Source organism: Macaca nemestrina, chromosome 11 (assembly GCF_043159975.1).
Source record: "Macaca nemestrina isolate mMacNem1 chromosome 11, mMacNem.hap1, whole genome shotgun sequence".
In the NCBI taxonomy this organism is placed as follows: Eukaryota; Metazoa; Chordata; class Mammalia; order Primates; family Cercopithecidae; genus Macaca; species Macaca nemestrina.
The window spans coordinates 778,051-803,980 of record NC_092135.1 but is presented as its reverse complement, the minus strand read 5'-3'; the positions used below and the strand labels follow the sequence as shown (position 1 = coordinate 803,980).

The following is a 25,930-nucleotide window of genomic DNA, read 5'->3' as shown; positions in this document are numbered from 1 at the left end:
GTGATTGGATTGGGAAACCTAGGGCTGGCTGAAGGGATTTCTGCTGCTTGAGGCTTTCAGTAAAAGAAAAGGAAGACATCATAGGTGGGCGCCTCGACTGTGTATCCTAAGGAAATGAAGCCTGAGAAAGGACTTCACCTTTTTCAGTGGATGTGGTGGGCCAGATGAGCGCTTCTGACTCGGAGACTCCCTCTTTGAAGGGAGGTGTTCTCAGATTTTCCTTACTTTGGTTTTATACTCTGTGTTAGAGGTTCGTTCAGGTTGGCAGCTTGCATCTTCTCTTCACTCGGAGCTCTCTCTGCAGTTCGAACAGTGACGAAAAGGTCAAGGACTTTCTTATTAGCAATGTTGATGGATGTAGGTCGTGGGTTTATTGCTTGTTTTAACAACTTCTAATAGCTTTTCCTTTTTCTTCTCATTCTTTCTTTAGTGAATCAGTTATCAAATAGAACTGTAACTTCTTGTTGCACGTTGGCTGTATAGATTGAACATGTTCAGTGGCATGGTTTGACTGTTTTTTTCCAGCCTATGCCTTACTGCCAGGCCATCTTCCACATCAGCATCTTTCAGACTGCTGTAGAACCCTTCCTGCTGATGGCCTTTTTATTTTTTTTTTTTATTTATTTTTTTTTTTGAGACGGAGTCTCGCTCTGCCGCCCAGGCTGGAGTGCAGTGGCCGGATCTCAGCTCACTGCAAGCTCCGCCTCCCGGGTTTACGCCATTCTCCTGCCTCAGCCTCCCCAGTAGCTGGGACTATAGGCGCCCGCCACCTCGCCCGGCTAGTTTTTTGTATTTTTTTTAGTAGAGACGGGGTTTCACCATGTTAGCCAGGATGGTCTCGATCTCCCGACCTCGTGATCCGCCCATCTCGGCCTCCCAAAGTGCTGGGATTACAGGCTTGAGCCACCGCGCCCGGCCGCTGATGGCCTTTTTAAAGGCTGGGCAAAATTTTGTAGTCTTCTTCTTTTTTTTTTTTTTTTTTTTTTTTTTTTTTTTTTTTTTTTTTGAGACAGGATCTCTCTCTGTTGCCCAGGCTGGAGTGCATTGGCGCAATCTCTGCTCACTGCAACCTCCACTTCCCGGGTCCAAGTGATTCTCCCACCTCACCTTCCCGAGTGGCTGAAACTACAGTCATGTGCCGCCAAGCCTGGCTAACTTTTGTATTTTTAGTAGAGACGGGGTTTCACCGTGTTGGCCAGGCTGGTTTCAAACTCCTGACCATAGGTGATCCACCCGCCTCAGCCTCCCATAGTGCTGGGATTACAGGCATGAGCCACTGCGCCTGACTATAATTCATCTTCTAGGGGTGCATTTGGGTATGGTGATCCATGGGCCCTTTCAGCTAGCTTCCTTACTGGTTCTTTTACCTCATACATGACTGTTATATTTCCATGGAGATTTCTGGCTAGCGTACACTCTCTCAGTTGTGTGTCAGCATCTGAAAGTGCTGTATACTTTTCACCTTGCGTATTTTTACTTTTTTTTTTTTTTTTTTTAATTTTGGAGACAAGGTTTTGCCAGCTTGGCCAGGCTTGTCTCAACTCCTAGGCTCATGTGATACGCCTGCCTCGGCCTCCCAAAGTGCTGGGATGACAGGTGTGAGCTACCACGCCCAGCCTTCCACCTTAATTATTAAAAAAAAATTAGCCGGGCTAGGTGGCTCACGCCTGTCATCCCAGCACTTTGGGAGGCTGAGGTGGGTGGATCACGAGGTCAGGAGATCAAGACCATCCTGGCTAACACGGTGAAACCCCATCTCTACCAAAAAAAAAAAATTAGGCATGCTGGCAGGCGCCTGTAGTTCCAGCTACTCCAGAGGCTGAGGCAGGAGAATGGCGTGAACCCGGGAGGCGGAGCTTGCAGTGAGCAGAGATTGCGCCACTGCACTCCAGCCTAGGCAACAGCGAGACTTGGTCTCAAAAAAAAAAAAAAAAAAAAAAAAATTATGTATACCGAAAAGTTGAGCGGACAGTACAGTGAATGTCCACGGTACCCACCACCTAGATTCGCCAGTGATCTTTTCCCGTATTTACCTTGTGTAAGGATGAGCGTTGTGTGGTTTTTCTTTTCTTCTTGTGGAACCAATTCAGAATCCTTTGTGTCTTGTCCAGTAGACTTGAGTGTAGCCCTCCCTAACATGAGTGAGGAGTGCTTTTGCATGCCCGCACTTAGAAACAGCAGTTCTCTAATTTTAAAAGTAGTTCAAATTTACATTTGCCCAGTTATCCCCTAAGTTTTAAAAAACGTTTGAGCAGGACATGGTGGCTGACACCTGTAATCCCAGCACTTTGGGAGGCCGAGGCGGGTGGATCACGAGGTCAGGAGGTAGAGACCACGGTGAAACCCCATCTCTCCTAAAAATACAAAAAAGAAAATTAGCCAGGCATGGTGGCGGGCGCCTGTAGTCCCAGCTACTCGGGAGGCTGGGGCGGGAGAATGGCGTGAACCCGGGAGGCAGAGCTTGAGCTGTGAGCCGAGGTCGCGCCACTGCACTCCAGTCTGGGTAATAGAGCGAGACTCTGTCTCAAAAAAAAAAAAAGTTTGGAATCAGAATGTACTCAACATTACATAGTGAATTTTTTATAAAGTTGAATTTATGTCTCATTTCAATCCATAACAGTCTTCCTTATATTATTTAATACTTTGACTTCAAAAGAGTAATTAGGAAACATTTCAAGTATTTACAGAAATACATGGGAACATAATTCCCACTCACACGTTGCCTGGCTTTAGCACAAGTACATGGGAATATGCTAATTCCCACTCACAGCCAGGCGTGGTGGCTCACGTTTGTAATCCCAGCACTTTGAGAGGCTGAGGCAGGCAGATCACGAGGTTGGGAGTTCGACACCAGCCTTTCCAATATGGTGAAACCCCATCTCTACTAAAAATACAAAAATTAACCAGGTGTGGTGGTGCACACCTGTAGTCCCAGCTACTTGAGAGGCTGAGGCAGAAGAATCTCGTAAACCCAGGAGGCGGAGGTTGCAGCGAGCCAAGATCATGCCACTGCACTCCAGCCTGGGCAACAAGAGCGAGACTCCATCCAAAAAAAAAAAAATTCCTGCTCACACATCACCTGGCTTTAGCACAAGTATATGGGAATATAATTCCCACCTACACATCGCCTGGCTTTAGCAGTTATCAGCTTTTGGCTGATCTTTTTCATCTGGGCCCCTGCCACTTTCCTTTATATTATTTTGAATCAAATCTCAGATACTATGTTCGTCAGCTTTTTAACTATTATCTTTAAAGGATAATAAGAACTGTGTCATTGTCACACCTAAAAAATATTTTTTTATTACTACCAAGATTGTAAACAGTGTTCATATTTCCAGTTATCTGTCATGAATATTTTTAATTGTATGAAGAAAGGGAACCTTGTGGGTTTGTTCGTTTAAACGGTCGGAAGTTTGGAATGAGATTCCCAACTTGGAAGTCTAGCATCAGTTCTCAGGATGTGACACACAGAGGGTTGCTCTGTGTTTTGACACTTTTATAAAAAATTATCATCTTGGTCAGATAAGAGTTTGTTGACTTCTAGGAGGATCTGTTTTCAGGCTAGTGGAAATACGAGGCAGAAACTGGGATTAAGCTGGACAGCAGGGATCCCATTCGGCAGTGTCCTCCTTTGGGTACAGCTGAAGGTACCTGCTGGTGTCTGGCTGCTGCATGGCAGTGGGAAATGAAGGAGGTGGTGTGGCTGGGGGGAAGGGAGCCATCCAGGATGACCCTTGACCTCCTCCATCCCCACAGTTCTTTCATTTGAGACAGCCTTGCCCCACCCGCCCCTCTCTGAGCTGACTCCTCATTGCTTGCCAAGACTGCGTAAAATGTTGCTATGTTGGTGGTTTGTTTTCCTGTGATTTTTTTCCCCCCCGAGGCCAGGCACCTTATGGGGAGGGCTGGATCTGTCCTGATCATCTCCGCTGTGACAGGGCATGGCCCCATGTTGATGGTGAATAGCCTCTCTGTGATGGTGTAATGCCTCAGTCACCATGACTAGTCACATGTGTGCCCGCCACACACCATGCTTCCTTTTTCCATTCCTTCCCTGAGTTAGCTAGTGACTTAGGGGGGAATTGGACTGTCCCAGGTCTCTTCCTGGGAGTATCAGTACATGGCTAGACAAACACTGCCTTTTCCTTTATAATTCTTTGATGGCGTTCACACTACCTTTTTCTTTTTAATTAAAGAAAATGTTATACAACCTCGTTGTGGTATAATTGACATACAACTAAGCGTACAGATTTAAAGCTTCAGTTTGATGAGTTCTAACATGTATACACCCGTGAAACTTTCCTTTTCACTTTCCTGTTTTAGCCTTCTTAAAGACCAGGAGATGAGCAGCCAGAGAAGGGAACTCTGTAACTGCTCTTGTCTTGAAAGTTTGCTTTTCCAAATCCTGATGGAAAGTCTGTGTATTCTGCTTTCCTTTGGCTGAGCACCAGTATTAAAAGTTGTTGTATTCAAATTTTGGCAGTGTTTCTGTTTACGGTTAACATAGCAGTGAGTGAATTTCAAAATATAGGAAGCCCTGGAGGAATCTTTTCTTTCCTCAGATGGAGACTAGCTGAGGTTGGGAGTTGCCTGATTTGGGTCGAAGGGTCAGGACTCTGGATACAGACAGATGTGGGTGTGAGCACCCACTTGCTGTGCAGGACGGGACCACCTATTGTTTGTCCTGCTGCAGGTCTCAGCCGCAGCACCTCCCACTGTGAGACCTGGAAGGGCCTGCAGGGGAGTCTGAGAAGGCTGACATTGAGGCCTTCATGTTACTTAATTGATACAGTATGCAGTATTTAGGTGGAAAAGCCCAGACTTCACCACTGTGCAATATATCCATGTCACAGAATTTCTCTGGCACCTGAAACGAAAACCCCAGACTGGTGAATTTCCTAGGGGGGCAGTCATTCTCTTTCCCTTTCAAATTAAAACGAAATATACAGACCAGCTACATATATATACAGGCTCACACCTGAAATCGTAGTACTTTGGGAGGCTGAGGCAGGAGGATCATTTGAGGCCAGGAGTTCGAGAGTATCCTGGCCAACATGGCAAAATCCCGTCTCTACTAAAAATTACAAAAATTAGCTGGGTGTGGTGGCACATGCCTGCAGTTCCAGCTACTCGGGTGGCTGGGGCATGAGAATTGCTTGAACCCAGGAGGCAGAGGCTGCAGTGAGCTGAGATTGCACCACTACACTCCAGCCTAGGGAATAGAGCAAGACTCCATCTCAAAAAAATAAAAAACAAACACACGTACATATTGCTAAACACAGCCCAATTGTGTAAAATGTTTTAAAAATTAACTTTTATTATTACTATTATTGTTTTGAGACAGGGTCTTACTTTGTCACCCAGGCAGAATGCAGTGGCATAATTACAGCTCACTGCAGCCTTGACCTCCGGCTCAGGTGATCCCAAATTCTTTATACTCAGCTCATTTCTTAAAACTTGAGTATAATTTATGCACAAAACACCCACACATTAAGTGCTCAACTGGGTGGGTTTTGACAGTTGTACATGCCCATGGAACCACCACTCCAAATAAAACATGGAACACTTTGATCATCCGAGAAGGCTTTCTTCGCCCTCTCCCCTCTCTGATTTCCGTCACTGTAGGTAAGTTTCTTTGTTGTTAGGGAATAAATGGGATCGTTGCTATATGTGCCGTTCTGTTTCTGGCTTCTTTGGAAAGCTCAGCATGGTGTGAGATTCATCCATGTTTTTTCCTTTTGATTGCTGAGTAATGTTGATAGAGATATATCATGATTTACCCTTTCTCCAGTTGAAGATTTGGATTATTTCCCATTTTTGGCTATTAGGAATAAGACTGAACACTTTTTGCGAGTCTGTTGTGGACCTGTGTTTTCATTTTTCTGGGGGAAATATTTGGGAGTGGATTGCTGGATGTTGGGGGACGTGTGCCTGGCATGCGAAGGTGCTATCTGACACGGGCAGCATGTGAGTGCTCCACCCCTCCTGCTCTCACCCATGGGAATGTGAGATGCCATAAGCACTTGTGTGGACGTTTGATTTACATAGTACAAGTTAATCCTTTTCAGTGTACAGTTTGGTGTGTTTGGACAGTCGTACACAGCTGTGTGGCCGCCACCACATTTGGGTACATGCACTCTTTTGGAAAGGTTCTCGCTTGCCCCTCTGGCTCCTGCACTGTGGGTTTTGATGACTGTGGATTAGGTTGGTCTTTCCTAGAGCTTCTGTCAGTACATGCATCCAGCATGTGTCCCTGTATCTGGCTTCTTTGACATGGTGTGGCTTTGCGATTCATCCATGTGCTTGTATGGATCAGCCGTTTGTTCCTTTGCTTGCTCAGTAGGATTTGTATGGATGCACCACCGTGTGTTTACCCATCTGTCTTCTGGTGGGCGTTTGGGCCATTGCCAGCTTTTGATCATTGTGAATATAGCTGCTGTGAACATAGCTGTCTAGAGACCCTCTCCCTTCCCTGAGACCAAACCCCTCTTCTCTGTTGGGATCAGGAAGGGACACCTAACTGCTTATTCAGCAAACTGAATCACTTTACTAGATCGGGCCTCTTTATCTGCTTCTGGAGGTGGGTTGGTGGCCAGCAGTGTGCAGGGCTTTGGGGAAGGGCTGTCTTGGTGCCAGCTGCTCCTCGCTGTTGGCTAAGAGTGCCTTCCTCTCGAGTCTGCTCAGTCACCCTCCACTTCAGCTTGCCAGGCTTCAGCATGCTGTCTTCTCTTCCGTTCTTGGTGAGTTTTATGTCTTTTTTCTCTTAATCTGCTTTATCGCCATTTTCATGTCATTTTATGTGGCTATTAGGAATAAGACTGAACAAAAGCAAGTATGTGTGTTCAGCCTTTTCTCGACCCAGAGGGCTTTACCATAGAGTGCTTAGCCTGTCCTGGTGTTGGGCAAGCATCTCCTGTTTTTGCCGTAACAAACACCACTGTGATGAGCAAGCTTACAGTGAAGCCTCTGCGTGCGTAGGTCCATGCGCCGCTTTCACACAGACTTCTACAAGTGGAATTGTGGGATTCAAAGGCATATATACTTTGGATGCCAAATTTAGCACCAGGAAGGCCATACCAATTTTAATTCCAGCAGGACAAGACGGTTTTTATTTCCTGTCCTGTGTGAGCATTCCGTCTGTAGAACGTTCTCCTTTGGTATTTTTTCCTCCTCCCCAACACCCTGCCGCCACACACACGTGCATGCACACACGCACACAAAGTGAGAAATGAAGTCAGAACTTAGTGGAGGAGAGCGGGGGCGGCAGTGGCAGCAGGCCTGGCGAGGTGCGTGGGGCTGACACGCCACTTGGCTCCTCCCTGCATGTGTCTCTCCCTGTGCCTGGACCGGCTTGGGTGAACTCAGGCCATTGCCTTGTTTGTTTCAGGTTACACTCCTGGCACACCTTACAAAGTGTCCTGTTCCCCCACCAGCGGGGCTGTGCCGCCGTACTCCTCCTCCCCGAACCCCTACCAGACTGCTGTGTACCCCGTGCGAAGTGCCTACCCGCAGCAGAGCCCGTACGCACAGGTATGCTTTGGGTAGACACTGTCGTGTGGGAAGGGTTGATACCAACTGGGCACTCATCCTTTGGCCCTGGGACCCTGTGTCAGTTGTCTCTCTTCTCCCCACAGCAAGGCACGTACTACACACAGCCGCTGTATGCAGCACCTCCTCATGTCATCCACCACACCACGGTGGTGCAGCCCAACGGCATGCCGGCAACAGTGTACCCTGCTCCCATTCCCCCTCCTAGAGGCAACGGGGTCACCATGGGCATGGTGGCTGGGACCACCATGGCCATGTCAGCAGGTAAGTCCTTGTTCCTGTGGTGTCTGCCTTGTGGTGTCCCCTAGAGGTGGGGCAGGGGAGAGCTCACAAATCCTCTGACCCTGGGCTCTGGGTTTTCATAGCTATAGTTGTGTGGAAGGACAGAAAATTCTTTGGGGAAGAAACAGCAGGTTATCTTTTATTTTGCCTCCCTGAGTGACCTCTTGTGGAGGCCTCTCTGAATCTGATGGGCTCACTTTGTTGGTGAACTGAGCCATTTGGCAATGCAGGATGTGCCCCCCTCTCCTCCCACCCCCACGACCATGTAAGACTTGAGCAGAAGGAGGACACTGTGTGTCCCGGGGTGGCTGGCCCTCTTCCTTTCCCTTGAGGGGAGCTTGTCTTTGAAGGTCAGTTGTCTTCATAGGGATGTTTTCATGCATCTAGGAGAGCTGGTCTTCTGTTGATAGAAGGAAGCAGCTGCCTGTAGAAATCCTTCGGCATTCATCTATTGTACTTTACTTCCCAAGGCCTCCTCTAAGAAAAATAAACCATGGAGAGATGAGGCTCCTGTCTAGGATGGGCACATCTCTGTGGAAGCTCTGGGGGCTTGATCTGATGTCTAGGGATTGGGTGACCACCCATATGGATTCACCTCCTGGTCTGTGGGTCAATATGGCCACCTTTAGGTCATGCCCACACAAAAGCGTACTGTTTCCTCCTTGTTTTTGTGGACTTGACTTCAGTGTAAGGAGATTATGCCAGAGAGAAGCATTCTGGGATATTATGTGTGCTTCAACCTAGACTCTGATTTGGTTTTCCCCATACTTACCTGTCAAGGAACAGGAAACTGGGCGTAGACAGAAACTGCTGGTTTGAGGCGCAGGGAGGGAGGGCAGCGGGCACCGGGTTGGGTGTGGGCCAGGTGAGTGAAGGCTGCTGTGTTGGAGGTGCTGCTGGTCCATAAATGGACTCAGGTAGTTGCTGAGTTTCTGCAGTTGTAGGAAAAATAGATTTTTCTTAAAGAACTCAGAAGTTCATGTAGTTTAGAATTATCATTTCTTGTTTTTATTTATTTATTTATTTATTTATTTATTTATTTATTTATTTATAATATTTCTTTAAGACAGGGTCTCACCCTGTTGGCCAGGATGGAGTGCAATGGTGTGATCTCAGCTCGCTGCAACCTCCACCTCCTGGGTTCAAGTGATTCTCCCTCCTCACCCTTCCCAGTAGCTGGGACTACAGGCACCTGCCACCACGCCCGGCTAATTTTTTTGTACTTTTTGGTAGAGATGGGATTTCACCATGTTGGCCAGGCTGGTCTCGAACTCCTGACCTCAGGTGATGCACCCGCCTCGGCCTCCCAGAGTGCTATGCTTACAGGCATGAGTCACTGTTCCCAGCCTCTTGTTTTTTATTTATTTGTTTTTACCATCTTAAACTTTTTTTTTTTTGTTGAGACAGGGTCTTGCCCTGTTGCCCAGGCTTGAGTGCAGTGCACTGTAGTCTGGAACTCATGGGCTTAAGCCATCCTCCCAACTTAGCCTCCTGAGTAGCTGGGACTATAAGTGTGCTACCACACCTGGCTAATTTTACAACTTTTTTTGTAGAGCTGGGAGCTCACTATGTTGCGCAGGCACATCTCAAACTCCTGAGCTTAAGCTGTTCTCCCGCCCCAGCCTCCCAGAGTACTGGGATTACAGATGTGAGCCCTGTGCCAAGCCCATCTTAACCGTTTTTAAGTACGGTTCAGTAGTGTTAAGTATATTCACATTGTTGTGAAACAGAGCTCCAGAACTTCTTTATCCTGCAAATCTGAAACTCCTGTACTCATTAAATGCTAACTCCCCATTCTCCTTTCTTTCTGTCTCTGAATTTGACTAGGTATTTCATCTAAGTGGAATCATAAAATATTTGTCTTATAGTGACTGGCTTCTTTCTTTTAGAATTATGTTCTTAAGGTTCACCTATATTGTGGTATGTGTCAGAATCTCCTTCCTTGTTAAGGCTGAATTATACTCGTTTGTTTATCATCTGACCTATAAAAATTATTGGGTGTGCTTTATGAAGGGGACACACAAAAGACTTTTACAAACATACTGTCTGTGGAAGCTTGCTGTGTGGAGACAATTTTTGTGTGTGGGAGATTATCTAATGAGAGTCTGACAGTATCTGGGTCAAGACCATCCCTCTTCCTGTATACCCTCCTCCGTGCAGAGTCCAGGCTTGTGTGTGTGTGGGGCACTGTGGAGCTGTGCAGGAGGTCGGCCTCATGTCATGTGCTGCTCTTTCTTCCAGGTACCCTGCTGACTGCTCACTCCCCAACTCCTGTCGCCCCCCACCCAGTCACTGTGCCCACATACCGGGCCCCAGGAACACCCACTTACAGCTATGTGCCCCCTCAGTGGTGATCACCTGCAAATGTAAGTGACCGGTGAAGGCTGGGCCAGCCTTTGATGAAAGGGCATTTCCATGGGACAGTGGCAGATTTACCACATATTTAAGCACTAACGAGGAAAGTGTGCCTGACCCTGGATCCAGAGGCAATGCAGTGTTTAAGTTTTTTGTTTTTATTGAGACATTACAGAGTAGAAGAAAGAAGGAACCATTGATGACCTGCTGTTGACAGTGTCCGTCTTGAGCCTTCCCTGGAATGTGCTGTGACCCCCCCACCTGCCTGCTGCAGGAAATAGGGCTCTAGTTGTAATTGGGGATCTCTAGGAAGGAAGTGAGAACCAGGTCCAGCAGTTTTGCCCATTGCTGCCCTTTTTGACCGTGGTGGACCTCGTCCTACTTGAGAGTTTGGAGTAGCAGTGCCGGAAGAGCTCTGTGTGACTGAGTATCTGTCTTCCTTTCTGCAGGTTTGAGGACGGAGCTGTGCAGTCACATTATTGGGGATTCCACAGCTGGTGCTGCAGGCCTTGCGCCTCCAACCAGGACTTTCTTCTTAATGCTCTCGACACTTAGCTAAACACGACTATATCCCGGCCCAGCAGGCCCCAGCGCCGTTAGTCTCCAGCTGACTCTGTGGGTTGGTCTTAAAGCAAATTCTGTTTTGTGGACTGCCTGGCAATTTTTTAGCTAACTGTAATGATAAAAGGGAGTATTAATCTATTCTGAATCATATCTAGTTGAATGCATGTTTAAAAAAACAAACACAAAAAGCTTGCTCAATCTACCTGCAGTGACTGATGCAAAACCATCATATGCAAAATCCAAAGGAATGGAAACGTATTTTACAACTTGTATCACTAATGCACTGTTGTAATGTTCGCAAAGTCTTCAAGTTATAAGTGTTAAAGTGAATTTCTTCATAGAGCATCTGAAATATCTTAGATGATTCTTCAACCTTTTGGGGTTGATGTGGGTTGCCAGTTAGGGATGTGGACATTTTAGTTTTCAGCAACCTGTTTCTTTGGCACTGACTGAGGGAGTTGCGAGGTTTGTGAGACAGTGGGGAAGCCACAGCTGCTTGGGCGCAGCCGGTTCATGGGCATCCCTTTGAGTGTAGGCTTGGTGGAGTCAGTGGGACAGGGACGTGCTTATAGCTCACCGTGAAAGATCATAGTAGCGTGGCCAGTACAATTTGGGGCAAGGGGGGTGGTTTTTGTGTCGGCAAAGCAGTTTCTCTGCTATCTAAATTTTCATTACAGTTCTCTTACAGAGAGACGATGTTTTTATATATCTTTATTGGAAAAGTCCTATGTAAAACTAAATTATTTTCCTGGGATGGAAGAAATGTGAAAGAGAAACAGCCATGCTTGCAGGAGGTATTGTCCTCTGCTTTATTTAGCTTAGAAAATCATTCCATTTTTTTTCCCCCTGGAGAAATGTTTGAATCAGTTGAAAACAGGTAGGCATTGCTGTTTTTCCCCTACAAAGAAGGACAAATGTTTCAGCTGTATGTTATGAAGAAAGTGGTATATTTAAGAATGACTTAAAAGGGAACAAAACTTTATTTAAAATTCCTCCAATTTCTTGTAGAAAGGCAGGGCCGTGGATATGTCTGGAAATGTAGAAACCTGTAGCTGCTGCTGGGATCAGCCACCTGATGGTGGTGACTGGTCTGCTGAGGCGGGCTGGAGGGGACGCTTAGAGATGGGTGAGGGGGGGCCAGTGTCTGTTGTCTGCGAGCCGCTCCTGCCATCTCTTTTGCAGCTGAGGGCCCTTGGCACGAAGCAGGCACGGACAGTAGAGAGGGCCAGGCGGTGCTGGAGTGCGTCTGCTGGCAGGGTTTATTGTGGGAGAGGAATTGGAGTTTAGAATCTGAACCTTGTACATAAGAAATCAAGAGTCTTCCCCCACCCCGCCCCCAAAGTATGCCCACCCTGTATCCATGAGAGCGCATGTCTGTCCTCGGGGAGGGTCGGAGTGGGGGTGGGGGATGGAAGGCCTGGGTCCCTTTCAGTGGCTTCTGGGGCAGGAGCGTGCATCGTCTTCCCAGTGAGGTGGTGTTTTGAGTGCTGTGGGCTCTGGTGGGGAGGGGGCTCTGCTCCTCCCATTTTGCTGGTAGCTGGGTCAGGGCACTGGCGCCCAGTGAGGATGCCCACTAGCGTTCTGCCCCAGTTGGTTGGTGGGGGGGGGGGACACCTGACCACTGAGCCTTTGGTAACCTTATTTTTTATAGTAAGTATTCCTCATACTTTTCTTTTTCACATCTTATTTTATAAGAAATTTAGGAATATTTTTGCATGGATCATTGTAAACAACAGATTCTTGATTCCTGATGTCTATGAACATAGAATGTTTACCGAGAAGTACTTTCAAATGCTTCATGAGCGCTTACTCCGTCTTAGTGTCTGTGTGGGGGGCAGACGCTCGCCGCTAGTGTCTGTGGTGGGGGGCAGATGCTCACCGCAGGCACGCGGTTCGGGCCCCTTACTTCAAGTCTCTGTTGCTAATTCCATCTGTTTAGTGGACGGTTGGCGGAATTAGTAGGTTCTAAGGGTTCCAGGGGTTCAGCTGACCAAGTAGCAGAGAAGTCTTTTTTCCCAATTGAGTGCTAATAGATTAGGATAAAATACTCACAATTTTAGTGTATGCTTTTAAAAAGCTCCACACAACAAAAATTGAAACATACACCCACAGCTCCTGTGAGGGCTGGAGTCTTGGGGTTCGGGAGGAGGGTAGAAGTTAACAGGCATCTCTTCAGGCTTGCTTGGGACTTGGCACACACAGGATGAGTGTTTTTACAAGCGCCGAATTAAATGGTGTTTTAAAGAGTGGGCGGCATCCCCCACACACATACGCCATTTACATCAGCTTCATCAACACTTTTCTTCCTCCCTATAACCTAACCTTTTTTCCCTTTTGTGAAGTTCAGAGGCTTTATGAAATAAGTTTGCATTGCACATCTGTGCAGAAATTGTTCTGACTTTGAAACTATCAGGACATCAGCTGTCAAATACAAAAGGTAGATATCAGGTAAGAATCTGGACTTAGGGAATAGTCACAAAACTGTCATAGGCTGTAATTTTATCAACATTTGCTTCTAGTAAAATTAAAGTTAATTAAGAAATAGAACTTGGGTCAAAATTCTGTTACAAAGCTGCATAATTTGTCCCCAAACATATGGTGGAGCATTCTGAGAAATTTGCTTTTTGTGTGTTTGACATTCCTAATTTGGGAGTCCTTCAGCTGAGTTACTGTTCTTTTAGAAGTTGAGACAGGCAAGCAAAGGACTTAATTCATGTAAACATGGACATCATGATGGCTATTTAAAAAATATTTGTTCTGCACCTTCTCCCCTGAGGCTTGGGAGTGTGTTCCATCGTCTGTTAGCTGCTGCAGTTTCTCTACTCATCATGGAAGTCTTGTTTGGATCTGTGCTGGGGGCTGAGCATTTAGTGTGAGCCAGTGACCCATGAACTTGCCGCTCTGTGAGGGCCAGAGTCAGTGCCAGTCGTGGGAATGGGCATGAAGGCACTTCCAGAACCGTTTATGTCTCTCGTGAGCCATCTGTTAAGAATGTTCTTCTTGGTGTGGTTTGTAGGCCTAGCTGTCACTATTCCGGGAAACTTTCTTGAGTGCTATGCAAATGTGTTCACAGGAGATAGGGGTGGTCCTGAGCCTTGGGCTGGGTGCCTGGTCAGTGAGTGTCCTGCCCTTCCCCAGCTGGGCTCCTTCTGGTGGCATCATCTGACTGTGATGAATGAGGTCTGGGAAATAATTTGCACGTGTCTTGGGGACACGACAGTAACCAGAGGAAATACATTATTACAGCAACTTGCAGTGTACTAATACCTGTCAGTGTTGGCCCCCGTAAGGTCTGTAAGGCATCTGTGAGTACCAGTGAGTGCTGGTGAAAGGCCAACAGGTACCAGTTATGTAAGTATTGGTGTCTGCTTTAAAAAAGGAGACCCAGACTTCACCTGTCCTTTTTAAATATTTGAGAACAGTATTACTCGGAGCAGCTGGGCCCCCTTCACCTCACCCCACAGCTGACTGTTGGGTATGTCCATTGTCACCAGTTTGGCTGTTGCCCGGACAGGACAGGACCTGCAGTGGGCACGGCAGCAGGTGGCGGGGGTGTGGCTTGAGGTGGGCGGCAGCGTCTGGTCCTCCTCTCTGGTGCTTTCTGAGAGGGTCTCTAAAGCAGAGTGTGGTTGGCCTGGGGGAAGGCAGAGCACGCACATATTTTTCCCCCCAGTACCTGTGCATTTGTGAGTCTTCCCTCTGGGCTTTCTGAAGGGCAGCAGACTCTTGAGTATACTGCAGAGGACATGCTCTATCAGTAGGTCCTGAGGGCGCCAGGGGCTCAACTGACCAAGTAACACAGAAGTGGGGGTGTGTGGCCTTTTTGGTTAGGAAACTGCACGTTTCGGAAAGTTTGTGTCTTTCTCCTACTGCCCATTATTTGAAGAATAGAGAGCCTGTAGGGATGGCCTTATTTTGGTCCACAGGACTAACGTGAAGTCACTTGGGAAGGGGAGACAGAGGAGGAGCGGCGTCTGTGTCGGGACCCCGGGCCTGCAGACCGGTGGTGTGCTCCCAGGACTGGCATGACAGGTGTCTCCTCACCACAGGCTGTGCCCATGAGTCCCTGTGCAGACCAGTGGGCAAGGCAGCTGAGCCGGATCTCGGGCCAGTCGTTTGTGTTCCTGGCAGGGTTGCTGTGCTGGCCACACGGAGAGGTCCCTAGAGAGCCTCATGGATCGTAACTAAAGAAGAAACGGTTCCTTTTTGTTTTTTTTTTTTAGATGATTTTTAAATACCATTTTTTACACCGTTCTCTCGGTACTTTTTTTTAAGCTGAGTCAGCATTGTCTTCCAGTGTTAAAGGCATCCCTCACTTCTGCATTGAACTTACGTATCCATGCCAAGGAATGGAATTTCCATCCTGAGCCAGTTCAATTAGGTGTCAATTGATACTATTTTAATTTTTTATGCAATCTGATAAGTAGATGAGCTCAGATTTAAAAATCTCAAAAGCACGTTTATTGTAACAAGAATTGTTATGTATTAATCCTGCAGTTTTCAATAAAGATTGACTTGTGTTGCATGTTGTGGTTTTCATGATTTCTCCATGTGGGTTTTGTCTAGAGGTGGCGTGACCTGACTGGGAGGTGCTGGGGCTTCGCTCAAGTTGGGAGATTGCCAGGGGTTTTCAGAAGGCCACCATGGCGTCCAGCCCGTGACCTCGGCAGTGCTGAAGAGTGTGGTGGAGGCAGCAGGTTGCCGGGGACCATTTTCCCAAGTGGGACAGGGAGGGAAGCAGCGGCATGCTCCCCTCTGGCTTCTGTGGCCAGGGTCCTCCTGGGAAGACGTGTTCTTCCTCGGACGACCGACTACTCAGCCAGGAACTCACATGGGCCAGCTCCAGTCAAACACAGGGAAGCAGTGGTTTCTGGGTCTTGAGTGCGAGGGAGGGCAGAGCTACCTGTATCCCCACCAGCATGGCCTGGCCCTGCCCTCCTTCCCCATTGCCGCCAGCCCCACCTTAGCCTGTCTCCACTAAAGCCCTGAGGGTGTGATCTGCGACAGGTGAGCCCCCACCCCACCTTTAGAGGCTGCAGGGCTCCTTTCTCCTTTGTAGGGAAAGGCTAGCAGTGATGGTTAGCAGCCACAGGAGAATGCACGCACACCCACAGGAAACGGGCTGGCAGCCAGGTTACTTTTCATAAATTTATTTACGAAATTAAATGTGGTTTCTGGCTTGGAGAAGGAGTAGTGCAAGAGTGACTGTCCATGCTGCTGAATCCTGTGGGCTCCGCGCCCGCTCACCAGGTACTGGCCCTGATCCTGGCGCCCCTTGGCAGGACGGGGCCCCATCTCCACACACCCGCTGCCTGGGCTGTGGGTCAGTCCTGCGTGCTGAGCCACAGAATTCAGTCTCTTATGGCTTCTCACGCTCACGAGGGTAAGGCAATCTTCTGTGTCATTAACAAGAATCAATTCTTTTTCTCCATTGTTAGAAAAACAAGATGACAAAATCCAAACAAAACCAGGAATGAGGTGGTTCTGGAGCCACCGCACAGCAGCAGGCAGACTGGCCACACTCCCGACTGGGAGTCTGCAGCCGACTGCACCGTCTTGTCCTTTCCACTACACACACACAAGTGAAGAGGGTGTCCGGCAGCCAGCGCTGTCTAGAGGGGCTGGGAGGTGAAGGGCGGGCTCCGGGCCTGACACAAGGGTGTGGAATTCCTGGTTCCTGCCCTCCCAAGTGGCAAGCTGCCTGGCACCACTGGTTGGGCTGGGGACTTGGAAGGAGAACTAGAGGGCAGGGGGGCACATGGCCTGGCATTGCAGGCCACAGAAGGCCAGAGAGTCCTGCCCAGAGGAAATGAGGGAGGATTAGGTTTCCAGAGAAGAGGGTCCCAGGCAGGTAGCGCCTTCTCCCCAGCTGGGCCTGGGCTGAGCTGCGGTTTCCCCACAGTGAGGCCCTGCACAGGTCCAGAGGGCGGATGGGGCCCAAGCTGCAGGGGGTGTGGCACGTGCGGGGTCTGCCCCCTTGCTGGTCTCTTCACGGCACCAGCAACAGGGAAAAAGACAACAGGAGTACAGACCTGGCACGTCCTGGTGGTACAAGCAACTCCCCAGCCCAGCACTGCTCACTTCCAGGCAGAGGAAGGCCAGGCGGAGTGGGCCTTGGGGAAGAAAAACTGGGGGCCACTGGCAGGAAGGCCCAGCAGGTGCCGTCAGGCAGGGACCACTTCACTTGCGGAAGGGTGCCAGCCGGCTGATGCTGTGCCAGAAGGTAGATGGCTTCCGCCTGGGCTCCGCCAGCACCAGGACCTGCTGCTGGGGCCGGCTGCCAGGCAGGGCTGGGTGCTTCTGGCGCGTCAGGTAGCAGGGCCGGCCAACAGCTGAACAGGGAGAGACAGCAGAGAGTCATGGGGCAGAGTGCCACCCCAGCTGTTGGGGGCAGCACGGGATCTGTCCCAGGGCTCTGCTTCCGAGCAGTTTTGCCACACGGCAGGAGCTGACCACATCCAAGAGCCCAGGCTGCCAGGGGCCTCTGGCCTGGGCCTGGCCTCCTGCAGCAGCCTGAAGAGGGGTGGCCTGTGCAAAGGCATGTCATGTTTCAGGGGCATGGCTCTCTGGAAATGGGGAGATCAGCTCCGTCCCTACCCTGACCCCGATGCCTGTCAGGAAGGAGCCCTGGGGAAACAAGCGTCGTCACCGATGGCCCTGATCTGGGGGAGCCAAGGTGTTGAGAGTAAGAATGTCAACCACATACTGACCCAAGCTTCCCCAGTGGCCCCTGATTACCAACCTTTGGGAACAAACAGCTTCAAAGGGCAGGGGGTCCCCCTCAGGCCTGGTGGCTAGCTGGCTTGGCTTTGCGGGTCAGAGAAGGGAATGTGAGCAGGGCAAGGGCTGGGCAGCTGAGGAGGTGGGGCTGCTGTTCGCCTACCTTTGGGCTTCCCTGTGACCTGCTGCTTGCTGGCATTCAGCATGGCCTGCTTCCTCTGCAGTTCAGTGATGGAGAAGCCTGAGGAAGGGGCACAGGTGAGGGCGCTGCCCTAGTCCTCCTTGCACTGCACTTCCCGGCCCCAGGTGCAGTTCTCTGGTGCCCGGGGTCTCATCATGTCCTGGGGACTGAGTACTGGCCACAGCAGGGACTGTTCCCCGTTCTGCACAGTCAGCCTGCCTTGGCCAACCAGGGCAGAGGGCATGCTCTGGTGCCCTGTCCTGGGGCCCCTGGTAGAAAACGAAGATCCCCGAGTCCTTCCTCTGCCTGCCCGTCTCTCACCTTCACTCCGTGTCTAGTGTCTTTTTCCACTGCAGTGGAGGCTCCTTCCCAGCCCAAGAGCTGGCCTGATCACTGTGGCGGGTAACGTGGGGGCCAGCGGACAGGAGGGAAGTCATAGCGGGGAGACGTCTGCATGCAGGGCGGGGGAGGCTTCTGAGGCCAGTGCCCACAGCCCACTCCGAGGCTCTCCCAGGCTTTTGGTGGCTGGAAAGGGGTCCCCCAGGTCCCAGCAACCCAGGGCACCGAGCAGAGGACCCCGTTCTATGGAGTGTGTGCGCATGTGAGCGTGTGTAGTGAAGCAGCTCCCCAAAAGTCAGTAGACCCATGCCTTGGGGCCGAACTCGGAGGAACGGTATCATGGGATACGGTCAGGTAACCCTGCCATTTGAGGTGATGAAGGCAAAGCCTTATGCTGATGACTGGGACCTAGAGGTGCCTGGAGCCTCACTACAGCTTGCAGCTGAGAGGGCTGAGCGGCGCCGTCCTGACCCCCAGGCAGCCAGGCAGGCCGGAGTGCCTGGTGGGCCCTGGGGGCGGGACAAGGCCCAGCAGGGTCTCGTACCTGTCTCCTGGTCCAGCTGCACCTGCTCCCTCTCCCTGGCAAAGGCCTTTAGCCAGCGCTGCTTCTGCTCGGGCTTCCTGGTGCACAGCAGGTGGCTGTCCCCTGTGGCGCCACAGTGCAGCCGGAAGGCGTTCTTGATGCTCACATGGAGGTCTCTGTCCTTCCCGTCCTCCAGGTCCACCACCTCCAGGCCGTCCATGTCCAGCCGGCCCTTGTAGTACAACACGTCGCGGCGCAGCAGGTCCTGCCGGATGCTGGCCTCAGCCCTGGCTGCTGAACCGCTCCCCTGACCATTTCATGGCCGCTCCCACCTCCTCTCCCCAGCCACAGGAGGGGCTGCTGGCGACGCCTCCACCTCCCCAGCAGATAGTGAGATCCTGAGGGCAGAGCAGGCCTGCTGCAGCCCACAGCCATGCTGAGCCATGAGTGGAGAGGCCTTGCTCCTTGAGTGCGCAGGTACTGACCACCCTGGGGTTGGCCCTGTCTTTGAAGTGGGGAGACTAAGACCGTGGCTCACACCACACGCAGGAAAGAGCACCCACGGACAAGGAGGGCTTCATGGACACGAGGCCACTGGGCCATGTTTTGAAGCCAGCAGCGTAGAGGAAACTGGGAGGTGGCTTGAGCAGGGGACTCTGGGGTTGGAGAGAGGGGATGTGGAGGTTTGCAGGGAGAGACGAGGTAGGTTGAGGAGCAAGCAGCAGCCAGGTCAGGAAAGACCATGCTCTCAACAGCACTCGGCCTGGTCAGACTGTGAAAGCTGCCTGCTGCTCCTGGGCCACCAGGCTCACCTGTGGAGAGCCACCCCATCCCAGCCCCAAAGGTCTGGCCAGGCTTGGACCCCAAGGGTCCCCATACACGGGGACGTGTATGGTCTGGCTGCCACCTGTCTTCTGGGCAGCTGCTCCCAGCCCTCAGCTCCCCTCCCTCCACTTGCTCAACTTGGGGCAGCGGGGCAGAGCAGCTCTGGTACCTTCTTACAGTAGATGAGCTGGTGGTCAAAGAGAAAGAACATTCTCTGCTGGCTCTTGGCTTGAGGCTGCGTAACTCGAGTCAGCTCCCCCGAGTAGATGAGTTCTGAGCTCCTGACCAAGAGATCTTCACCCTGGGAAGATCGCAAGGAGAACCATGAGCCTAGCATACCCAACCGTGGGCTCTACTTCCTGCCCCCATCATGGGTGGGGCACCTCCCCCTGGTCTTGCCTGCAGCACCCACCTGGCCAGGCCACGGTGGGAGGGGAAGAGGTGGCACGTCTGGCCTGTGAGTTGGCTGTCCTGGCAAAATAGGAGCCCCCTGTCACCAGCGGCCTCTGGCTCTTGGGCACTGGAAGTGTGGCTAATCCATGTTAGATGTGGTGTCAGTGTAAGATACACATTGATTTTGAAGACTTCATATGAAATACTGTAAAATCTTTCATTAATGATATTTTAGTTGATTACAAGTTGAAATGCTATTTTGGAGATAAATGAAACCTTATTAAAATTAAATTCACTTGTTTCTTTTTTCCCCTTTTAAAGATGGCTACTCTGTAGTATACGATTCCGTAGGTGGCTCACATGCTGGTTTGACTGGACGGTGCTGCCCTAGAGAAGAATGAGGTGTCTGCGATTCACCTCTCAGGCCAGCCTTTGAGATCTCTAAGGAGGCCCCCTTCCCAGCTAAATGCATTGAGTACCCGAAGGTCCATCATCCACCCTTGGGCTTCATACTTTTAGACTAAGCCCTGCCCTGGTCTCATTCCTCCTTGAAAATGGAAGCCCCTGCTGGGAGTGGTTGGCGGTGGCCTGTTTGGGATGAGTGACTCTGGAGGGCCCTGAGCCAGGGCTGGGCCTCACAACTGACTGCCCCTATTGCTCAGCCCCGCCCCAGGGCTTCTGATTCACTGTGTCCAGGGTGGGGCCATGGAATCTGTATTTTCATAATGTTCTGTGGCTGATACTGATTGATTTCCAGGCCATTTCTCTCCCTGATAGCTGGTGCCTGGTGGTGGCAGCACCCATGTGGGTAGGAAGCCCTCGGGAACAGATCAGGAGGTGGCAGATTGGCAGATGCAAGTGGGGGTGGGTGGAGGGGGACAGGAACAGCATCATTAGTTCTAAGGCAAGATTGGCAGATGCAAGGGGAAACGTGCAAGTCAGACAAACAGAACCAGGAGGCTCTGATGGGTGGCGATGCATTTTTGGTCACGCTGTGTTGGGCCTGCAGCCTTCTGTTAGGAGTCCCAGAAGTGAACTAAAGCAGGGATCTGGCCTGTCCCCTGAAGGCAGAGGGACAGAACACTTCTGAGGAACACCCTTCCTCTGTTGAGGGCTTCTCCTGGGCTGGCTGGCTGCTCATGGGGGGAGTTTCACATAGAAAAGAGGCCACCAGGTGCCAGAGACTGCTAGGGAAGGCAGCACCGAAGGTCCAGAGCCCACGCTGGGATGGGCTTTCCCCCCATGGGCACCTGTTGCTAGCTCCCAGGAGCGCAGCTCCCTGCTTCAGCTCTCTCGTAGATTTTTCAGGGGCAAGCATGACTTTAAAGCAAGGGGCCAAGACCTCCTGGAATTTTCTGCACCCCCGGGCCTCACCTCCCAGTCCTCTATGGAGCTCTGCCACTGAGCAATCTTGTCGATGTTCTCAAGTCTCCGCTTCCGCTCGTTGATGAGCTGGGCCACGTTCTTCATGGCATGCAAGGCAGCTTCAACGTCCTTGAAGTCCCTGGGGCAGAACAAGAGATGGAAGGGCTGCTGCAGACTGGAGGCAGAGAAAGGGTGAGGACCCCTGCAGCCCCCATGTGTGGAGCTGCTTTCCTCTGGGGCTGTGCCCTCTGACCACATTCTACTGTCAGATGCACAGCCCCTCTCTTCTCCATAAATGGCAGGCACAGAGCAGAGCTTAATATCCTATTGGCATCCTCTTCCCTCATTGCAAGGAGCTCATCGGAACAGGGCTAATTTTCTGTAATTGCCCCAGAGCCTGCAGCAGTGCCCAGCACACTGCTAATGCTCAAACTGGCTGACGAGGCATGCAGAGGCATGGGCTGCCTCCCTGCCTCAGCGCCCTCCTACCTGTGCTGGGGGTGCGTGTATTTGAGCAGCTCGGCCAGCTGCAGAGGGTACTTGCAGATCTTCTGCACCGGAGTCAGCAGGAAGCCATCCAGGGAGATGTCAATCATCTTTTGCAGCAGCCGGCAGGCCTCGAAGAAGTACACGTACTTGCTGAGCTTGGTGAGCCTGGAGAGCTCCACGCAGGCGTTGGGGTGGTTATTGCAGTACTCCGAGTAGATCTGGAAGTCGGCTTGCTGAGGAGCACAGCTGGACGTTAGCAGAGCTCTCTGCTGCTCCCCCAGGCAATCCAGCCGCATGTCTGGGAAGGGCAAGAGCCTCTACATTTCCTTCAAGAGCTGGGCTGGGGGCTAGAGGGAACCCAGGCTCGGTGTACCTATGTCCCTGGGGCACAAGTTACATGGAGTCACACCCAGGGGTGGGAATGGTGAGAATATGAGCAAGTGTCCCGGCTGCACGTCAGCCTTCTGGGTGAAATCCATGATACCAAGGACGGGATAACAATGCCAAAAGCGGCGGTGGTAGGGGGGTGGGATGGGACAGGCATCCTCTACTCACCCTCACTCGACTGCCCAAGAGGGCCCAAACAAGGCCCTTCTCTACCAGGTGAGGCTAGGTGTCCACTTAGAGCGGCCCAGTGAACCTTGGTAAAGGCCAGCCGGCATCTGCCGCCTAAGCAAGCTGTAAATTCTGTGTGAGAAACCCCCAGAGCTCACTCTGAACAGCCCCTGCGGCGCTCAGCAGGCCTCTGCCCTCCTGTCGGCCAAAGCAAGTCCTTCCTGGGGGACGCCCCAGCTCTCTGCTCCCAGCAGGAGCGTTCCCTGACTTGGTTTCCCCACCCAGAAGCAGAGACCCTCCTAAAACTGTTTTGAAGGGTGCAGGCGGCCAGGAAGATAGAGGGCTGGAGCTGGGGCCCAGGCGTTGTGATGGGTTTTGGGACCTGGCGCCCGCGGCAGCCTCTGTGAGCGCAGCGCCCAGGGAGGGGCCGGGGGTCGTGCTGGTGACGGGCACTCACATGCTCCAGGAAGCAGGCACCCAGCTCGCTCAGGTGCGGGCGTTCGCGGTTGAACCTCTGCTCCAGGGCCTTCACGAAGGCCTTCTGGCAGCGGTAGATGTCCTCGATGTTCCCGAAGATGGTGCGCAGCTGCTCCTCGCTGAACATGTCTGCGCGCTTGCGGCACTGGCGGACGTAGCCCTGCGGACGCACGCGGTCAGGCCTCCCCAGACCCGCCCCGGCCTCCCCCGACCGGCCCCTGCCCCCACCCGCCGGCCGGGCCTCACCTCGCAGATGTCGCGCAGGTGCTTGATGTAGTCCCGCTCGGTGCTGAGAATCTCGTTGATGACGTTGGTCCGCATCTGGTCCTTGCTGCTCTGCGCCTCCGCCCCGCCGTCCTCCGCCCCGCCGTCCCTGGCCCGAGGGGCCTCGTCGTCCGCGGGCTCGTCCTGGTTCACCCGCAGCTGCAGGCCACGCGCGACCGGTCAGTGCCCCGCATCCCTCGGAGCAGCGCCCCGCGCCCTGCGCCGCAGCGGCGAGAACCGGGTCTTGGAGGCCCCGCAGGGTGCACGGGGCGCGGGGCTGGCCGGCCAACTCCCCCCACCAAGCCACCCACTCAAGTCCTGGACCAGAGATGGTGGCTCCGACGCCCGCAGCCGCTGTCAGTGTGATCCGAACACCGCTTTGGCCTCTTTCCTAGACCCTGCTTGTGCCGGGCACAGAGGCTGGAGCGCTCGCTGCAGTTCCTGAACCAGTCCCCGTGGGCACAGGCAGGGGGATGGGTGGCGCCCCCCTGGCTGTCTAACCTGTAACCTGGGGAAAGGCTTGCGGTGCCGAGTGGACAGTTTCCCAGGGGGTCTGGGGCAGGAGGAGCATCTGAACACCAGGGCCTGAGACCTCCCCGCCGGACGGCCCTCAGCTTGGATGCCCTCAGCCAGGCCTTTTGGAGACTGCACCTGGATTCCTTCCTTGAAGACCGGAGACCCCCTTAGATGGAATCCGGGTCCCCTGTCTGCTATCTCCAGGGCTAATAACTTTACCGTGCCTCAACTTCCCACTCCCGGGGCTCTGTGTGAGGTGAGCAGTCCTCTATCAGGGCTCGTCAGGGCTTGGGAAATGTCTAGCACCTGGAGTTGTGGGGGTATCGCAGAGGGGTGCCTAGTGTCTGCACACACTCATTTCTGAACTGCTCTCCTCTCGGGTCGCCCAGGGCTCACCAGAAGGCGGGGAGGGAGCAGGAGTAGTGGCTCTTGAGGAAGAGGAAGGCTGTGGCACTGTGCCCCGACACCCACCACCCAGCGAGCACTCTGCACCTTGGATGCCAGAGCTGTTTTGGGCTTGGATTTCTCTGCAGAACCAGGTAGCTTTTCATGGGCCCAACTTGGGAGAAGCTCAGGCTGGAACCATACCCGAACGAAGGTGGCTGGAAACCAGCCCTCGCAGTCGGCGACCCGGCCCCACCACCACTCTCTGTTGGTGGCATCCATCACTTCGATGACATCCCCAGCTTTGAAACCCAGCTCCTGGTCATCCATGGTGACATGGTCCCAGAGTGCTTCAGCGCAGACCACACTGCCATCGCTGATGAGCTGCCGAGAGATCCACGGGCAGGCGGGTCAGTGGGGGTGGCTGCCTGGGCCTCCCTGCTTTCTGTCTCCACTCCCTCAGCAGCCCTAGGAAGAGGGGATTCTGACTCCTTTACAGAGGAGCGGACAAGGCTGCCTCTGACAGGAGCAGGGCTTTCCTGGGGCAGGGGCTGTGTTCTGGGCATGTCTAGATTATCAAGGCTCAGTGATGGAGCCAGAAGTGAACTGACCACAGAATCTGATCCTGTCGCTAGGACTGTCAACTGCTCCCTATTAGTATTCCCAAACCCAGCACTCCTGGGGGCTGCAAGGCTGTAGGAGGGAGGGGCTGAGGGCTGCAAGAAGGAGGGGCTGGGTGATGCAAGGCTGCAGGAGGGAGGGGCTGAGGGCTGCAAGGCTGCAAGGAGGGAGGGGCTGGGCCCTGCAAAGCTGCAGGAGGGAGGGGCTGGGCCCTGCAAAGCTGCAGGAGGGAGGGGCTGGGGGCTGCAAGGCTGCAGGAGGGAGGGGCTGAGGGTTGCAAGGCTGCAGGAGGGAGGGGCTGGGCTGCAAGGCTGCAGGAGGGAGGGGCTGGGGGCTGCAAGGCTGCAGGAGGGACGGCCTGGGGGCTGCAAGGCTGCAGGAGGGACGGCCTGGGGGCTGCAAGGCTGCAGGAGGGACGGCCTGGGGGCTGCAAGGCTGCAGGAGGGACGGCCTGGGGGCTGCAAGGCTGCAGGAGGGACGGCCTGGGGGCTGCAAGGCTGCAGGAGGGACGGCCTGGGGGCTGCAAGGCTGCAGGAGGGAGGGGCTGGGCTGCAAGGCTGCAGGAGGGAGGGGCTGGGGGCTGCAAGGCTGCAGGAGGGAGGGGCTGGGGGCTGCAAGGCTGCAGGAGGGAGGGGCTGGGGGCTGCAAGGCTGCAGGAGGGAGGGGCTGGGGGCTGCAAGGCTGCAGGAGGGAGGGGCTGGGCTGCAAGGCTGCAGGAGGGAGGGGCTGGGGGTTGGTACCCTCCTGCCTGATATTAACCAGGTGGGCGTCTTGCAGATGAGCACTGCCTGTGAGGTCAGCCACCAACCACAATGCCCCTTCATCCAGGTAGACAGTGCCCTGCCATTGGAGTGACTGGAGCTTGTTTGCTGTTTTTCAACACTTGCAGAACCAACCTCATGGCACCCCTGCTCCCACCCCAAGCCCCAGAGATGCCAACACCAGCTGACCAATGCCCCTTCTTAGAGCTCTAGGTCCCAAGCCCTGGGATCCTAAGTTTGAGTTATTCCAACCTCTTTCCTTTATTTCCCAGGTTCCAGGAGAAGTAGGAACGTTTTGCAGCTGCTACCTCTGTGACAGGCACTTCGGGACTGCTCTTGTGCAGTGTTGCCCAGTCAACCACGTTATACCTAGCTGACCATCCTTCACACGCTTCCCTCTGCTCAAATAACCAGCATGGTGCCTTGCTCCAGAGTGGTGTGGACTGAGATGTGGGAGCCGCGCTCCCCTGCCCCTCCCAGGCAGCCCTCGCATGCCATGAGGCTGACCCCTGCTTTCTCCTATCATGGGATCTGTTTCTGCTCCCTGAATGATGAGCACTTCTAGGGCCTTAGGGCAGGAAAGGAGGAGTGGGCTGGGGCCTCACAGGAGGTGAGGTCCATGCCCCTCCCTGCTGGAACCAGGTGTTGGCACTGGCTGTCATAGCTGTGGGCCTGGCTAGGTGGTCGAGGATGGGAATGTCACAAATAGGCCCTCCTCTGAGCTGCCCCTGTCCCAGGAGCCCTCCCTTCACTTCACTGGGTGCTCCC

The 25,930-nt window shown here is 52.7% G+C and overlaps 2 protein-coding genes across 5 annotated transcripts in view; one reads left to right on the top strand and one right to left on the bottom strand.

Annotated features, from left to right (window-relative positions):
- LOC105464146 (family with sequence similarity 168 member B) overlaps positions 1–15,274 on the top strand; it is a 38,962-nt gene extending 23,688 nt beyond the window's left edge. For all 3 annotated transcript variants that reach the window (XM_011711808.3, XM_011711809.3, XM_071072499.1), the window contains exons 4-7: positions 7,388–7,530; positions 7,635–7,812; positions 10,072–10,196; positions 10,635–15,274. In XM_011711808.3, coding sequence (XP_011710110.1) covers positions 7,388–7,530; positions 7,635–7,812; positions 10,072–10,184 — 434 coding nt within the window. In that variant the 3' untranslated portion in view covers positions 10,185–10,196; positions 10,635–15,274. The remainder of the gene's footprint in view (positions 1–7,387; positions 7,531–7,634; positions 7,813–10,071; positions 10,197–10,634) is intronic.
- Positions 15,275–15,883: 609 nt separating this feature from the next.
- The window catches only part of LOC105464145 (Rho guanine nucleotide exchange factor 4), a 209,245-nt gene continuing 199,198 nt past the window's right edge, over positions 15,884–25,930 (bottom strand). The window contains exons 6-14 of one of the 2 annotated variants that reach the window (XM_011711806.3): positions 23,985–24,164; positions 22,863–23,039; positions 22,597–22,776; positions 21,585–21,817; positions 21,105–21,234; positions 19,507–19,638; positions 18,534–18,777; positions 17,633–17,710; positions 15,884–17,081 (exon numbers count right to left, since the gene is read on the bottom strand). In XM_011711806.3, coding sequence (XP_011710108.2) covers positions 16,930–17,081; positions 17,633–17,710; positions 18,534–18,777; positions 19,507–19,638; positions 21,105–21,234; positions 21,585–21,817; positions 22,597–22,776; positions 22,863–23,039; positions 23,985–24,164 — 1,506 coding nt within the window. In that variant the 3' untranslated portion in view covers positions 15,884–16,929. The remainder of the gene's footprint in view (positions 17,082–17,632; positions 17,711–18,533; positions 18,778–19,506; positions 19,639–21,104; positions 21,235–21,584; positions 21,818–22,596; positions 22,777–22,862; positions 23,040–23,984; positions 24,165–25,930) is intronic. The other variant, XM_071072498.1, reaches the window with a different exon arrangement.